We start from the raw sequence: 16,019 nt of genomic DNA, 5'->3' as shown, positions 1-16,019 counted from the left end.
AAAGATTTGTTCAAAATGAATGAATCGTTCGTGAACGACACATCACTACAAGTAATTGTAATGGACACTGTAGGAGAGAGGAATAACGTCGTGTGAGAGACAAAGAATGAGTAAAAAACACCCTAAATATGTTTAGAACTACAAATGAACTTTCTTCTGTTGATACTTGTTTTTTCCATTTAAATAGGCCATCACTTCTCAAAATAACTTCATGACTTTAATGCTTTGTCTAGACCCACATTACATAAATCAATTTTGTCCTGTATTGTTAAATGTTAGAATATCAAATTTAATCAAAAGACTGTTATGTGGGGTGTAATTGCTAGTTCTGCGTCCATCCCTCCTCCTTTATCCAGGCTTGGGACCAGCAAAGTGACCCAAAAGAGACACTGGCAGAGTTACAACATTAACAATCTAAATGGACCAAAAGAGACAACAGAAAAAAACTGGCAATGGCAATGTGAGAAAATGGTCTGGCCCTAATTCAGGTTTATTGGGCTCCACTATCTCCCAGGACCTGAAGTGGACGTCCAACATCAGGACCATCACCAAGAAGGCACAGCAGAGGATGTACTTCCTGTGTCAGCTCAGGAAGTTAGACCTGCCCCAGGAGCTGCTGATACAGTTCTACAGAGGAATCATCGAGTCTGTTCTCTGCACCTCCATCACTGTCTGGTTTGGCTCAGCAACCAAACAGGACAAGTACAGATATGTACAGGCATCTAAAGGTGTCTCTGCAACAAAACTGTTGCAGTAATGTTCCCTGCATTTCATTGTTAAATTTGAAAAGTAAAGGAACATGAAACAGTACTGAAAGGTCTGGGTACTTCTAGTAAGCTATTGTAGAGGTTTTTATCATTTAAAAGCAATTTTCAGTGTTTAACTACTACAGTATTTGACATGTGTACAGGTACAGGTCTCTAGTTTTAAGAACTCTGTTTTTATTTCTATTTATCTCATTTCGCAATGAACATTCCTTTGTCTGTCTGCATTGTTTACTGCCTGTTTATACTGTTTATTTTGCATTGTTTGCACTGTCTGTTGCTTGTTAATACTGTCTATTTTTTTATACTACACAGCCTTATGCTGGTTTACTGTTTTCTTGCCCCTTGCATGGGGATATGTACATACACATTAAGAGCCGATGTACCAGAGTCAAATTCCTCGTGTGTCCGACACACCTGGACAGTAAAGCAGATTCTGAGATTTTATTGTTTGTTTTATTCAGACCCCCCTCTACACACACGCAGTGCTGGCTCACAGAAAGAGTAGGTCATCTTTCTATGGTGGGTTCAGCAACTGAGGGAGCTGACTTAAATGAATAAGGAGCTGATGTGCCAAAAAGCTGCAAAACATTATCAGGCAACTTCAGACCATATCGGACATACAGGATGGAGTTAAGGGTCTGCAAGGACATTCGATTTCTGAGTTTTAACTAGAGAGGAACAAATTTGTTGCTACATAAAGCTTGATATTGTCAGTAAAATTAAAACTAAAAATAACATTCACCCTGAAGTATACATGTAAGTCCCCTTCAAAGAAAAACTGCCTGTCACATTGCTGTGATCCAGAATTGGGATGCAGTGGTTACTAAGGACTTACAGCTTCATTACATAATTAAGGCAACAATTATCATCATGCACCAGTATAATCACTTGCTAAAGAAATTCCCCTAGGCTCATCCAAATCATACTTCACTGGAACTAAAATGTGAACAAGCTATTAAAAGTGGAAGTCTGAGAAAGCAGCTTTACATGCTTCCCCAGTGTGATCACACACCAGCATGGAACAGTGCAGAGTCCATTTTTTACTCATTAAATTTTCAGATTTTGCAACTATAACTTTTTTTAAAATACCTTAGGGTCATTTAATCTCTGATAGGCTATGTCACAACCAATCCTAAAACCTATGTGACATTGGATTAGAATATTTTAAACAACCTTTTTAAACTCTTTATTCCTTTGTGTTTCTACATTTATACTTACAAGGTTTATTCCCACTTACATATTTCATGTGTTTTGTTTTAACAGTTACATTTTTTTAATCATTTAAATTGTTTTGTGCACTAATTTACTTTTTAAGTTCAAATTTATTGTCACAAACCGATGTGAAAGTACTATCTAAATAAAATTTAGTTTGATTTTTGACAGATAACTATGATATAAATTTTCCATATGTTCTTAAATATGTGATTATATTATTTTTAAAGAGACTGGGATGGTTCTTTAGTGGTTGTCTTTGTTCTGGTTTCTTTCTTCTTGTTTTGTCCTGTTATTGTTCTATCTCTTGTCTTGCAATAAAAAAAATCAACTAAGAAAACATCAAACTGAATTATAAAATTGTCTAAATTCTTATTTTATATGGCTATTCTATGTACAGTATGACAGTCCACTATACAAGTCACTACAGAGAGCATCGACTAAACACACCTTATTTGGACTGCTTGTAGTGTTATAATGGAGTTCCACTGGACAGTAGTGCCACATTTTTCTAATCCCAGTGATGAGAAATCTTCCATTAAACACAATTACTAAGTCTAATTATGTACTTATTTGATCATTTTTCTTACTATTATTAAATCCTCTTTCTGACCTCATGCAGCCATTTATCTTTGTATTAGCAGGAACCAGCCTTAGCCTTATATAGTCCTGAACACCCAGGGAGGAGGAGGAGGAGGAAGAGGAAGAGGAAGAGGAAGAGGAAGAGGAGGAGGAGAGGGAGACAAGGACAAAGAACTGTTTACTTCAGCTGCTAGCTCCTGTCGCCTGTCCTGCTCTTGAGGAAGGCCGGAAATGAAAACACACATTCAGGGTCTATTAATAGTCAAGAGAGCCACAGGCTGCATTTGGAGCCTGCAACATACTGGGAGCTGTGGGAGCTTCTCTACAGACACCAGTGGCTTACTGGTGGGACTGTGCTCCAACAATGCCTGCCTGCATAAACCACAATATACTACACCCAGTGGTCAGTTTATTAGGAACACCTGTTTCAGACTAACCCAACAGTCCTGCAGTAAATCTTCCTTCATGAAGGTGATCGTATTCAAGTTGGGTCACAGAGGTGTCGGTTCACCTATGTGATCACAGTGGAGGCTGTTTTCACCACACTGAAATGCACAAGGCTACACAAACAGCTCCACATTTATTATTCTAACCACAAAGGTGTGGTGCCTCATAATGACTGAGGTGACTGGGAGGTGACTGGCTAATGGTGAGAAGATGAAGTGAGTGTAATTACAGCAGGATTTTAAATGTTTAAAATCTTTAATTCTCCAGATGAGTCACACTTCTACTTTATCCAATGGTATTCTGTATCATACTAGATCATCTATTAAGGCATACTGTTTATTACATCATGTATTATGATTAATATAGACAAGTGTCAGTGCTCATATACTGTTAAGGTGTCTGCTGTCACAGGCAGTACTCATTCTCCCTCTCTCATGACTTTGTGGTGTTTCTACCTGTCATGTTTGTGTCTTTGGTTTTATTACTGTAATTTGTCACACTTGTTGTATTTTATATAAAGAGCACTGCTCACTAAATAAAGGCTTGGAGCTGAGAGTCTGTGTGTAATGCTGCTAAAGGCTTCACTTCAATCTGGATCAGTGACTGTCACTACATAATTAAAAAAAAGTTTTGAAACCTACAGATTCTGTGACATTTCTCAGCTGGTTGTTTTACTCTCAGAATGTTTAACTAATAACTTCAAAAAGAGTTGCAAGAAAAAGACTTATGTCAGACTGGGTAGAAAAAGGGGAACACTGGTTGAAAACAGAGTTCGATTGCGAGCACAGGAACCCTCCCCTTACAACCACTTCACTATCACACATACTGTTTGGGAACGGGGGCTTTTTTCTGCTGCAGGCACAGGCTGCACCACTGTATGTCTTAAGTTGGGATAGTTTTCCTTTTTAAGGCAGGTTAGATGAAGCTCGTCCCCCTTGTGTGCTGTCATTAACAACAGAGCTTTGAGAGCCACTGTCTGTACCTCCTCACATTGCTATGGCATGATGTCACAGAGGTTTTCTCATGAAACAGGCAAGTAACAAATGACAGGACGACCCAGCACAGAGTCTCAGTGAGGTGCTGGGCCTCCACCAGAACAGCTTCACCTTGACTCTCTAAGTCTCTGAATGCTCCTGGATGAATGAACACCGTTCTTTTAACAGATGCTCCCTCATGTGGTGTTTTAATGATGGTGGTGGAGACGCTGTCTAACACGTCGCTCCAACATCTCCCACAGCTGTTCACCTGGGCTGAGACCTAATGACTGTGAAGGCCACAGCATCTGATTCATATCATGGTCATCCTCATCAGACCAGTCAGTGACCCCTCGTGTCCTGTGGACCCTGTTTGTCTGTAGATGTTTGAGGAAACAAATACAATATAAGACAGTCTGCACACACAGGGCTCCGTGATCATACTTTGGTACCTGAAGCGACACTTCATGATTGCAGCCCCTTGCATTTTGTTGAAGCTGTGAGAAGAACCACAATTCATCCAGAGCCACACTGCAGGTGTGACACAGCAGGAGCCCAAGACACAGAGGCTTCTGGCCAAAATGTCAAACTTGACTCTGTCTTCTTCTGCAACACAATGCACTGAGCTACATAGAGGATGAAAGGGAGGGAGGAACATAGGAAAAGAAAGAACGGAGGGAAGAGGGATGAAGGAAACAGAGGAAAAGATGAAGAGTTGCAGAGAGGGAGGATGATAGAAAAAGAACAAGTAGATGGAGAAGTGAAGGAGAAAGAAACAAAAAAGAGAACAGGAAAGGAAAGCGAGGGACAAAGAGGGAGAGAGATGAGAACAAGTCGGAGAGACACAGGGGTGGTTCCCTGAGAGGCGTGGGTACAAACTGAGGGAGGGGGCAGCTACAAATAGCCAGGGGCAGTAGGCTCTTCTTCAGTGCTCCTCTCTGCCGCAGCCCTCTCCAGGCTCTGTGTGTCCTCCAACATGGCTTCCTACAGCTCTTCTGCCCAAACAGCCTCCTCCTACCGCCGCACCTTTGGCCACGGTGCCTACGCCTCACCCTCTCTCAACCGCTCGCTGCTGGGCCACAGTGGCGGTGCCGGGGGTCGTGTGACCTCCAGGGTGTATGAGATGACCCGGACCAGCTCGAGACCGGCCTACCACCTCTCCTCCAGCTGCTATGGCAGGCCACTGGCAACATCACGGGCACGCTCCTATGCTGGCATGGGTGAGACGCTGGACTTCAGCCTGGCTGATGCCCTCAACCAAGAGTTCCTGACCACCCGCACCAATGAGAAGGCTGAGCTGCAGCACCTGAATGACCGCTTTGCCAGTTATATTGAGAAGGTCCGATTCCTGGAGCAACAGAACCAGGCATTGGTGGTGGAGGTGGAGCGTCTGCGAGGCCGCGAGCCAACACATATCGCTGACCTGTATGAGGAAGAGATGAGTGAGCTGAGGAGGCAGGTGGAGATCTTGACCAATCAGAGGTCACGCATAGAGGTGGAGCAGGACAACCTGGCTGATGACCTGGACAAGCTCAAACTCAGGTGGGAGGAGCGTGTGTGTTTCTTTAAGAACAGGTGTGTGAGTTGAACTGTGTGTCCTATTTTAGCTCACTACCATCGTTGTGAGGACATCTGTACATTGTGATGACATGTCCAGTCCTCACACTGTCAGGGTTTGAGAAAGGGGCTGGGGGCTATGCATCTGTAGACATGTCTGTGCATCTCAGCGTGTACTGTTTGTGTGTGTGACTATGTGTGTGTGTGTGTGAGAGAGAGAGAAAGGCTGGCAATGAGGAACATGAGTTTGCAAAAACAAAATAACACAAATGCAGAAAAGCGCTGACTAAGGAGGCAGTGAACTGGAGCCGACCAGGTGTGTGTGTGTGTGTGTGTGACACACACACTGAGCCATGTCTCTGTGATGTGCTGCTGAGTCACACGTGTGGATGAATGGCGAGATGAGATGATGCACATGCGTGGGGGAGACCGGCTGTTGTCTGCTGTTTGTTGTGTATTTTTAGAGCCTGACACAGGCCCTTGATTTTAAAGAATCGTGCCAGTGTTATGTGTGTTTTTGTCCATTTTACAAGTCACATTACTGTGTTTTACAGGTAACAACACACAGAAGCTTATATAACAACATATACACAACCCAGACTTTAGAGGGCCGCTATTGGTTAATTCAGCATTTGGGGGCGGGGACTGCATGCAGACATATTTGTAGTTCTTTACAAATCTTTACAACTACAAATTTTCATCTAAAGCGCCTGCATTTTTGTGAATTTTACACTGAAGGGTGCAAATTTGTACCCGTACCTTTACTTTTTATACTGGTAGTTTGTTTTGGTGTCCACATTTACAGCCATGAGAGGTTCAGAATATTAGGAACACCACCTGTAGTAGAAAGCAACAAAGTACATTCACTGTAGTAAGTACTGTACTGAAGGGTAACCTTGAGGTAGTTTGAGTATTATCTTTTAATGATACTTTATGCTTTAATTTCACAACATTTTATGTACCTTTTCTTGCATTACATTTATCTGACTACTGCAGTTACTTTGCAAATTCAGAATACAAAACATAACAAAGAAATAAACAATGACTTATTATTACAGGTGAAGATAAGATCAGACTTACTGATCCCTGGTGGGAAATTCACACGCTACCAAGCAGTACATAAAATCATAAATATTAGCTCATCATTTACAGGCTGCAACATTAAAGTGAGGAACACAAGAATCAAGCAAGAAAAATGTATGTAAAACCACCAGGTTACAAAGTGCTTCACAATAACATTAAAATCATAAAATTGTTAAAATGCATAAACATTAATGCCAACAGCCACCTAACTCTGACTGGATTTAAATGTCTGTGCAAATAAATAGGTCTTAAGACAAGATCTAAAAATACTTAGATCCAAAGAGGATCTAGGATCCATAGGAAAGTTGTCCCAGAGCTTAGGACACATCACTACAAATGCTCCATCTCCACAGGATTTCAGTCTAGATCTGGGAATGTTGAGAAGTACCTGACATCCCTCCAGGAAAAGGTACAGGAATATAAAGACTAAAACAAACAGACTGAGACACAGCTTCTTCCTCAGAGCTGTGAAATCAATCACCTCCCTAACCCCCAGTCACACACACAACCTCCCCCCTATGGACAAACACAGACAGAACACCGGACCTCTGCAGACACACACCCATGCTCACACCTCTTCCTAAAGACTGAGATTTGCACTGAGCTGCACTTTATAATGTTACTACCATCTTTTGCTGCTAACATGCTGCTGACCTGATTAGGTCCCATACATCCTCCTTTATTTGTTCATATCTTATATTGACTTATGCAATTTTGTGTTATTTATGTAAATAATGTGTCTTTTAAGCCAAAAGCTGCCAGAAAAAATTTCATTGTGCTATGTATAATGACAATAAAGATTCTTGACCTCTTGATCTTGATCTTGACCTGATTAGCGGATCTTAGCATTTGTTCAGGATTATAAACTTGTATGAGCTCAGAGACTATGCAGTGCTTTAAAAACAAACAATAAGATCTTAAAAATGACTCTATAACAGACAGGAAGCCAATGTGGTGCAGCCAAAATGGGCCTTAGGTGCTCATGTTCCCATGTATTTGTTAGTAGGCGAGCAGCTGCATTCTGAAAAGACTGGAGACGGGCTAGGGATTGACATGAAACCCCAGCATACAAGGCATTACTGTAATCAAGACTAGAGCTGGTAGAAGCATGAATTGCCTTTTTGAAATTCCCACATAAAAGAAAATGTTTACCTAATACTTGTTCATAGTGTTTCTACAGTGTGTAGTTTCATCAGCAGTTCAGATTTAGACATGACAATGAGCTTCTGTTTGCAACACACACAACACGCTCTAAGTTGTGCCTGCTCCCCTGAGTCTGGATACTTTCTGGGATGTTTGACTATAAAAATACTGGATGACTAAAGCGTTGGTGCACGAGTTCGCCCAAAGCTAGAGCTTGTGTTTACACTATAAAAGGAGAGGAAAGAGCTTGCACATGTCTGAAGCATCTCTAATGATCTGTCCGTTCTCTTTGTCTCTGTGATTTACCCTTTCATTGCCAGTTTGGTTCAGTGGTAGAGAGTAATTAAGTACAAATCTAAGGTACTTGAGTACCTTAGATTTGTCTAGTCTTTTCTCACAACTTTGTACCAGCACTCCACTCATGGATGGATGAGGATACACTGGGCCCCGACCTTCCTACACAGACAAAAACCCCAGACTGAAAGAGAGTTTTATGTCTTTATTTAGTGGTTTTAAACAGGTATTTTATTATTTTGTGCCTTTTTTTTTGCTATTCTCTATCTATATTTAGTTGTGGCCACTTGTTTGGTGACTGTCATTTTTCATTTGTTTTTAGTTAATTGGCTTCTCCCGATGGTTTCTTTGCATCTGATTTCAGAAGAAGTCATGTTGATAAGTTTATGTCTGTAAAAAAGTAGACATTTTCAGTCGAGTTACCTCAAAATTAATAAATTGTACCATATGTATTTATGTTCAGTTAATGAGAAAGAAAACACTGACTCCACTAAGTTCTAGCATGATGTTTCACAGTGTAAGAACAGAGCACTCTGGCTCTAATTACAGGGAGACCTGTAATTAGAGTCGTGAACTCATAAGTCAGTGAGTTGATGATCTGTCTGTCTCTGTGGCTCTGACCTGGTCCAGACTGCAGGAGGAGATTCTCCAAAAGGAGGAAGCAGAAAACAACCTGGCTGCTTTCAGAGCGGTGAGTCCTGCACAACATTCAGTTTTTACTTCCACAACATGAAACAGACTAGAAAAAAAGGTTATTGTAAATGTTGAGCACATGCTTTGCAACTAGGGTAAGCACAGGTTTGGACTAAAATACACTGTGTAATGTGTGAATGGAATACCAAAGTGTTCACTGACTGACTGCCCACACTGCTGCAGGATGTGGACGCTGCCACTCTGGCTCGTCTGGACCTGGAGCGACGCATCGAGACGCTGCAGGAGGAGATCGCCTTCCTAAAGAAGATCCATGAAGAGGTAGACTGAAATAATAACAGCAAAATTACAAAACAATAACATTAGTTAAATTTAACAAACACATATGAAGAACAGGAGTCAGAGAAGAGGTCAAGTGTCAACTCCCAGCTGCTGTCAGGCACAAAGGACACCTGGCCCAGATCTCTGCTGCACCACAGAGCCCGTCACACCATGGCCTCCTGTCACAATGTTAGGAAACACCAGACAGGCAGACGGAAGCAAACAGGCAGTGGTCGCCTCAGACAGACAGTCAGAATTGACGAGATCCAAGTCCACAGAGAAACAGGTGACGCACAGTGTAAAGGCATCACAAGGCATCTGGAAAAACTGAAATCTCACAGACTTTGTTGTGATCCTGTTGCTGTCCTCTGTTCAACTGTGCTGCACTCTGCCTGTTTGACAAACAAGAGATAGACTGGGAAAGTCCGGAGTGTCACACACAAAACTTGCATGTGGCTGAAGACAGGTCTGAACAGCTCTGACATCTCCCACAGCAGATGTACAGCTGAACTGGCTGTTTCCAGCCTGAAGGCTGATGAGACCCGACAAATGATTTCTACAGCATTCGCAGCTTTTAGGACTGATATCAGGTGAAGGACGATCACAAAGCAACAACTGTCAGTGAAGATGCTTTTGTGGCCCTGACCACATTAAAGTCTGAATAAATCAAGATCTGGCTGTCCAACACGTGATCACGTTGGGCTGTTAGAAAGAAATCTAATTGATGATACCTTTGCAGTCGACAGCAAGCTTTAGGGTGTAAAACACACAGACAGCGGCTTCAATTCTGGGAGCTGTCATGTTGTCCATCAGTTCCCATAAATGTTACTGGTTGGTTGCTGCCCCCACCGAACACACACACTTGCTTACCAAACCTGACGTCTATCTTCCTTGTCCCACAGGAGATCCACGAGCTGCAGGCCCAGATGCAGGAGACTCAGGTTCAGATCCAGATGGACACGTCCAAGCCGGACCTGACGGCGGCACTGAGGGACATCAGAGCCCAGTATGAAGGCATCGCCGCCAAGAACATCGCTGAGGCCGAGGAGTGGTACAAGTCCAAGGTGAGACACAAAGAGATGCACATTATATATTACTACAGTTTATATGTGCCTCTGAAAATGTGGTTAAGTCAAAGTACGAAGTTTTAGCAGAAAATGGAAATGCACTTTCAAAGTTGAAGGAAATGCACATGCACTCCAAAGCAGTCTGTGTGCAGCTTTATAACAAAGGTAGCGGTGCTAGAAACAGCTTTAGTAATAATAATGGAGGGAATAAGTGGCACCTGACCTTTGACCTCTGTCTTTGCAGGTGTCTGACCTGAACCAGGCAGTGAGTAAGAACAACGAGGCCTTGAAGCAGGCCAGGCAGGAGACCATGGAGTTCAGACACCAGATTCAGGCTTACACCTGTGAGATCGACTCGCTCAAAGGCACTGTACGTCACACACTTGTGCTCTCTTTCATTTCTGTAGCTTTAGGCCCCACTGTGACTCCTCTTCTCTTCGCCAAACCCAGAACGAGTCCCTTATGAGGCAGATGCGGGACATGGAGGATCGTCACGGGCACGACGCCAGCAGCTTCCAGGACACCATCGCCCGGCTGGAGGCTGAGATCGCCAACATGAAAGATGAGATGGCACGCCACCTCCGTGAATACCAGGACCTGCTCAATGTCAAGATGGCCCTGGATGTGGAGATCGCCACCTACAGGAAGCTGCTGGAAGGGGAGGAGAGCAGGTGATGCTGGAGCCCAGAGACAAACTTTAGGTTTTCTGTGACCACATCTGGAACAAAACATATATCATGACTGTATATTCTGTTAATAATTAAAAATCTGTGAATCCAGTGAGAAAGCTTCAATGTCCCCCTCTTCCTGACCATCTGTACTTTCTTTTACCTTTTACAAGTGGGACAATAATAAGATTGTGAGAGTGTGTGTGTCAATTTGTATGAAAAGAAGGTTTAATTGTAGAAAGTGTGTTTGTCCTGGAAAGAGAGAGTGGGTTGAACAGATTAGAAGGAGAAATAATGCTTTAAAAACTAGAACTAGTGCAGCTAGAAACTGGAATAGAATTATAGAATGACTCACTGAGATGAAACAGTCAAACTGGATGATGTGTCATGTTTGTGCCACTCATCAATTGCATGTTATGTGTGTGTGTGTGTGTGTGTGTGTGCAGGATCACCTTGCCTGTGCAGACCTACTCCACCCTGAGCTTCCAAGGTACGAACACTGTTCCCTGCACACATCAGGCCCCTGCAGCAGCACAGGCAGAATAAAACATGACCTCATTAACACAATGAAGGGAGCGTAAAATGCAAAAATGTAATATTTCCTGCAGGAGAATAATTCACCTTGTAAGAAGTGGCCTCATAATCAGTTTGTATTCCATCAAATACACTTAACAATTAAAGGCCACTATTTTACAGTCTTAAAAACTTGTATATTTTAGAGGGTGAGTGTTTTTTTTAGTGGTTTTGAAAACAGATTATTTAGCTGTGCTTCAAATAAACAAGCAGTATAAAGTTATTTTTATAGAAAATCTTTTGTATTTAAATTTTTTTCCATGTTAAAAAAATATTAACCTTTGAAGTCCAGGTATTTTCCTTTAAAAAGCTCACACCATGAATGGGCTCTTCAATCTTGAAAAAAAAAAAGTAACTTAAAAGTTTAAACGTTTCACAATGCATGCTGGGAAGTCTGCTAGTTCAATGTGTGGAACAGGACATTGTGGTTATTCACAGCAGGACTTTCTTGTTATTTTTATTTTGTAATTTCACAGTATGTTTTTATAACTGTGCTGATATTTCCATGTATGTTTTTTGCAGTGTAGACATCAGGGACAGACATATTGATTGACCTTGTCTGATTTTCTGATTGGAACAGAGACGAGCCCTGAGCGCCAGCAGCGCTCCTCTGAGATGCATTCAAAGAAAACTGTCCTCATCAAGACCATGGAGACGCACGGCGGAGAGGTGGAGCAGCAACACACTGAGAGCTGACGTCTTTGTTGGGCTGCTGCAGGCCATTTCAGTCGTTTTACCAGAACAACTCCAGATTGTTTAAGTTGATTAAAAACATCTCACAGTGATAGAACTTGGGTGTCCTATAGCAGCTCTGTGGGTTGAGGCTAACCTCATCACCTCTTGTTCTCCCTGCTCTAATCTACTAAGGTAAACTGGCTCCAGAAAGTAACCTTAGGTAGAAAATCACATGAAGAACAAACATCTAGAAAACAGTGAACATAAACACCTGCTCAGAGAATAGTTCAACAGGCCTATGTCTACACTGACCAGCAGTTAGACTGGACCACTGTTCACCTCTCTGCCTCTTGTCCTGGTAATACCTGGTAGTACAGCTGACCTCTGACCTTGGCATAAAAGAAATCTGATGTAAAAATGACCTGTGCTGCACAACATGCTGACATTTTTGACCCAACACATGTAGCGACTAGTTCAGACAACAAGCACCCGCCAAACATCCTGCTCCACCTGAGTGGAAACTCACAAGACACACATCCCAGGCGCATTGTTGTTCTTGTCCTGTTTTGGTTTGTCTTTAATCTCAGCTCTATTGACTTGGCTGAGGGACATGCTGCTGTTTTCCACTTCTTGCGGTGAAGAAAACCCTGTAATAATTAAAAACACACAGAAAAGCCTCAAAGACGGACTCTGACTGTTGTGTTTCTGCTCCTCAGCTCGTCAGCGAGTCGACACAGCATCAGCAAGACATCATGTAAACACCTGCAAAAGACAAAGAAGAGGACCCCAACATCTGTCCCTCACCAAGTCCGGCGGGTGAAGAACCCACACAAAGAAGATGCAGAAAGAAAAGCAAACAGAGACTTTAAAAACCTGACCTACACTTTGAAGTGAAGTTAAAGTAACGTATCAGGGTTTATTTATCTGGAATGTTTCAACATGTATGTAGCGTTTGGTGCACAGGCTGCATGAAACCATCTTATTAAGTCATTTCTGTTCTGAGCACTCAGTCTGTCACTGCAATCACAACATTTGAACCTGTGTGAAACAAATCAACTTCTTTCAGACATTTTCTAGAAATCTTGAAGCGAGAGAGACTCGGACAGACCACCGCACTAGAACCAAGAGAGCTTCAGGTTAAAAGTTTGAGGCCAAAGAAGCAGATGATTTTTGCAGTTTATTGCCAAAATACTTTTGCATTGAATGTTCGCATCAGGCTTCAGAAGGCTAAAAGCTTTTCAGGCACACACTTCATACACTGCAACTTAAATTAAATGCCACAGAAATCCAATATTTCACAACAATTACAAACCTCCTCTGCTTTTGCATTTCATTCTTCAGCACATGAAGAGCACAGGTGGATCCAAAATACAGTTATACTGTTGTGTTGTGGTGTGGTTTCGTTCACATACAGCAGAATTTGTCCTGATCAGGAGCGTGATGACAATGAGGCAAGGTGCATGTGTTTATGCTTATCAACACCGGGACACAGAGAAGATGGGGGAGGAGATTAGAGAGTGTGTGGAGATGAAGCGTGAGATAGAAGCAGAAGTCGTGTGAGGTAAAAGAGGCAGAGAGGAGGCGGCGCCCTGGCAGCGGCATGCTAATCCCCTGTGACTTTCAAATTCGCTAATAAAGGCAACATGGATTCAGCTGACTCGTGTCTCTGTGTCCTTCAAAGACGACTCTCACACACCATATCGTACACATGCTTTAATCACCACAGTCATAATTCAGTTTAAAAAAGCATGGCACCATGATGACACTGCAAAATGAGAAATAAATACATCAACAAATAAATACATCCCACTGGAAAACAACATGTCTCTACCGACTCTAAGAAAACCTGTTGAAATAAAGAGGTAAAGTGGTAAAAACAACAAAAAAGTAAGTGCTGTGTTTTATGTACACATTTCACACTGATGCACATGGAAGGGTGAAGGGTGCCAGACGAGGCCCCGTGGGGCAGAGCCAGGACAGGATGGGAGGAGATCATGCATTTCTCTGTCCCAGAGATGAACACCAATGCACTGCACAACAGCCCATGCACAGGCTGCTGCTCCTTTAGAAAGACAATAAGAAAGAGTTCACAGTTCACAGCTGACAGAAACGCTATGTTGATCTAAACAAAAAAAAATCAGTGCACACGATGGAAGGAGCTGTTGGTCTAAGTACAACTGGTTTGGCCACTGGACCACTCTGTTCACTCAGAACGTCAAAGCCCTAGTTACACTGACACCTCATCCCCTTTACTAAGCCTGGTTCTAGTCTGCACAGATCTGACTGCTGCAGAGAAGACCAGCAGTTTTCACCGGCTTCTTCTGTGGTTTTAATAATCATAGCACCAAACAAACAGAGGGAGCTGATCTACCAGAGCTAACAGCTGAAGACTGAGTAGCCAGAGATCATATCTCTCCTACATTCGCTTCTCTCCACTGGCTCCCTGGAAAATCCTTCTCCTAACATACAAAGCCCTTAATGACAAGGCTCCATCGTATCTTAAAGACCTCATAGAGCCTTATCATCCTAACAGAGCACTTCGCTCTCAGAGTGCAGGTTTACTTGTGGTTCCTAGAGTCCACAGAAGCAGAATGGGAGGCAGAGCCTTTAGCTATCAAGCTTCTCTCCTATGGAACCAACTCCCAGTCTCAGTTCGGGAGGCGGACACCCTCTCTACCTTTAAGATTAGACTTAAGACGTTCCTTTTTGATAAAGCTTATAGTTAGGGCTGGATCAGGTGACCCTGAGCCTTCCCTTAGTTATGCTGCTATAGGCCTAGGCTGCTGGGGGGCCCCATGATGCTCTGAGTTTCTCTCCTGTTCTCTCCTTCCCTCCCCTCTCTCTTCATGCATCTATGTGCCACCATTACATGTCACCGGCCACATCAACCTGCCCAGTGTCTGATTGTCTGTTGTGTTTGTTTTATCTTCTTGCTTTTCTTTTCTCTCTCCTCTATCCACTCACGCCAACCGGTCGAGGCAGAAGGCCGCCCACCAAAACAGGAGGCTGCTGCTCTGCCAGCTTCCAGCTGATGGACAGAGTGAGATGCATCTTTTAGTTATTATATGCTTAAGGATTAAAATATTCCCTTTACTCTGTTTAGCAGTGTAATCACTCTCATTGCAGAGATGAATAAAATCACTTGTATACATGAAAACCCTCTAAATCTTTTTCCATATGGGGGAGCCCTCACAAGGTGCCAGTGTAAATATGGCTTCTTTCAGTCATCTAAATGCAAATCCAGGCATCTGTGAAGACAACAAGTCAACTTGGCTTCATTATGTTTTACCCTGCTTGTTGTAGCTCCCTGGCTAGCCCCCTCCCCCCCGAAAAACTCCTTCTGTGATCGCATTTAATGCAAAACCAAGCCAATGATGGGGGATCTGCCTGTAACTCCTCCGGCAGCTGAATAGTCCAGTCCAAGGAGGGGCAAGGCACCCGTTTAAACAGACTCCCCAGCCTTCAGAGAGCAGTAGTGTATCGTCCAGCACCAAGGGTGAGGAAGGCTTTCCACCCTTTAAAAACAACAGTAAAGATGTCTCTCTCCATTCAAGGAATATTTTTATAGTCCACATGGCACAGAAAGCAAATGAAGGATCCCTGTTTGCATGTCAGGGCCCTCACTTCCCTATAGATGATCTCCATTAGACGCTGAAGAGGCCTGCAGGCTTAGGAATCCGCTGCTCCTGTAGTAGGAATAGCACACTGATCTGGGGCTGGCTTTGATTTTTCTCATAAAGCCTGTGTTAGAACCTGAGGCGGGTTTGCACTGAAACTCCAATCCCTGATCTGGTTTGATGTGAAATGGTGACATATAGGTCGAGGCTGGATACAGCAGGCTGCTCTGGGTGTGCACTTCAATCCTGTGAGTATGTGTAAGTGCATGCATGGATCTGGATCTACTGAGAGACAGTGAAAAGAGGTGAGCCAGACCTCTGCACCACACTGATGGTCAGCAGGTACCCACATGGATAGCTGGGCTTTCTCATAAAAATCTAATTAGTA

At 43.0% G+C, this 16,019-nt stretch overlaps 1 protein-coding gene across 1 annotated transcript; it reads left to right on the top strand.

Annotated features, from left to right (window-relative positions):
- Positions 1-4,844: 4,844 nt before the first annotated feature.
- On the top strand, positions 4,845-13,671 carry desmb (desmin b). Its single transcript, XM_020592038.1, has 9 exons — positions 4,845-5,524; positions 8,690-8,750; positions 8,936-9,031; positions 9,934-10,095; positions 10,343-10,468; positions 10,549-10,769; positions 11,213-11,256; positions 11,920-12,008; positions 12,731-13,671. The coding sequence occupies exons 1-9, from the start codon at positions 4,959-4,961 to the stop codon at positions 12,770-12,772; spliced, it is 1,407 nt and encodes a 468-aa protein (XP_020447694.1). The 5' UTR covers positions 4,845-4,958; the 3' UTR covers positions 12,773-13,671.
- Positions 13,672-16,019: the final 2,348 nt, after the last annotated feature.

Source organism: Monopterus albus, unplaced genomic scaffold (genome assembly GCF_001952655.1).
Source record: "Monopterus albus unplaced genomic scaffold, M_albus_1.0 scaffold16.1, whole genome shotgun sequence".
Classification (NCBI taxonomy): Eukaryota; Metazoa; Chordata; class Actinopteri; order Synbranchiformes; family Synbranchidae; genus Monopterus; species Monopterus albus.
This window is presented reverse-complemented; position numbering and strand designations above follow the sequence as displayed.

Coding starts and splice junctions, on each gene's coding strand:
- desmb (XM_020592038.1), top strand. CDS start 4,959: ATGGCTTCCTACAGCTCTTCTGCCCAAACAGCCTCCTCCTACCGCCGC. Junction 10,096..10,342: donor AGGAGTGGTACAAGTCCAAG/GTGAGACACAAA, acceptor CTGTCTTTGCAG/GTGTCTGACCTGAACCAGGC. Junction 10,469..10,548: donor TCGACTCGCTCAAAGGCACT/GTACGTCACACA, acceptor CGCCAAACCCAG/AACGAGTCCCTTATGAGGCA.